Source organism: Poecilia latipinna, unplaced genomic scaffold, assembly GCF_001443285.1.
Source record: "Poecilia latipinna isolate Pla-1442-1.1 unplaced genomic scaffold, P_latipinna-1.0 Scaffold4364, whole genome shotgun sequence".
Taxonomy (NCBI): Eukaryota; Metazoa; Chordata; class Actinopteri; order Cyprinodontiformes; family Poeciliidae; genus Poecilia; species Poecilia latipinna.
The window spans coordinates 14,378-15,589 of NW_015116980.1; the positions used below are offsets into that span (position 1 = coordinate 14,378).

The 1,212-nt window shown below is 40.4% G+C and overlaps 1 protein-coding gene across 1 annotated transcript in view; it reads right to left on the bottom strand.

Annotated features, from left to right (window-relative positions):
• The window catches only part of LOC106942541 (excitatory amino acid transporter 1-like), a 22,538-nt gene that overhangs the window by 14,158 nt on the left and 7,168 nt on the right, over nt 1-1,212 (bottom strand). The window contains exons 4-5 of the mRNA XM_015025860.1: nt 507-711; nt 386-428 (exon numbers count right to left, since the gene is read on the bottom strand). Coding sequence (XP_014881346.1) covers nt 386-428; nt 507-711 — 248 coding nt within the window. The remainder of the gene's footprint in view (nt 1-385; nt 429-506; nt 712-1,212) is intronic.

Here is a 1,212-nt window from a genome sequence, read left to right on the forward strand (position 1 = left end):
CTGGATAGATGCGCCGGCGCGTTGGTGTTGCTGGACCCATCACTAGTGGCCTCTGCACGACCCTGCATGTCATCTTTCATTTGGCCGTTTCCATGGGAATCACCATGTTGAGATAAAACCTTGTTCCTGTCGTCAGACTGATTCCTGTTTGACATTTTCACCAGATTCAGATCATAAAACAAGAACAAATTGAACCTTAAATGTTCTCTGTGTTTATTTTGAGTTTATGAAACTTTTTCTGCCTTAATGATTCATCGTTATTAAAAATTAAAGCTGCCTAAATAAAACATTTTCTGTAACGTTCTGTAGTGAAGCCCTGCAGGTTGTAAGAGGTGCTGATGAAAACGAGGTGAAACGTTTCGGCTGCTTCATCTGAATCACTGACCTGCTGTGTGCAGGCCTGGACCAGGTTTGGAGGGAACATGTTTCTGAAACGAGACCATAGAAAGCGTTTAGCTGCGACTCGCCGGCTGGTTGAACTTTGGGACGTTTGAGTCTGAAATCACCTGATGAGGTCCAGGAAGGCGTCGGCGGGGCTGACCTGCTCGATGGTCTGCTGCTTCCCAAACTCGTCCTTGGAGCCTCTTCCTGGATGGATGATGAGGACGATGATGATCCCGATGAAGACGGCGATGATGGTGGTGGTCATGTAGTAAATCACCGCGCGCATCCCCATCTTTCCTGACGCCTTGCTGTCCAGAGCCGCCATGCCTGAAACCGCCAACGGTTATTACAGCTGGGAGGGGCTGATGATAAACATTCATTTAATAAACATTCATTTAATAAACATTCATTTAATAAACACTCGTTTTAAAATCCTCCACATGCAAACAGAAGCTGAGTTCACACCATTTATCCACAGAGGATCAGTTATTCTGGTCTAAAGTCTTTGGACTCAAATGAACATTTTCTCATCAGGAATCCAAACCTGTTTGTCTAAATTATGACATCAACATTTAATAATTATCCTCTGATATTTTAATGTTTATCAACAGATTTCTTCTAAAGTTTTAACATTTACATCCAAATTCTCCTAAAAACTGATTGATATTTAGTAAAGAACTTAAACATAAAATGTACCTGTTAGAAATAAACAGACATTAAAGCTCTAAGAAACTAATAGATTAAATCTGTTGATGATGAATTTCAGTTTTTTTTTCATCACTTACTTGTTAAGTATTTCTTACAGTATTGTAAAGTGTGAGACAAGTT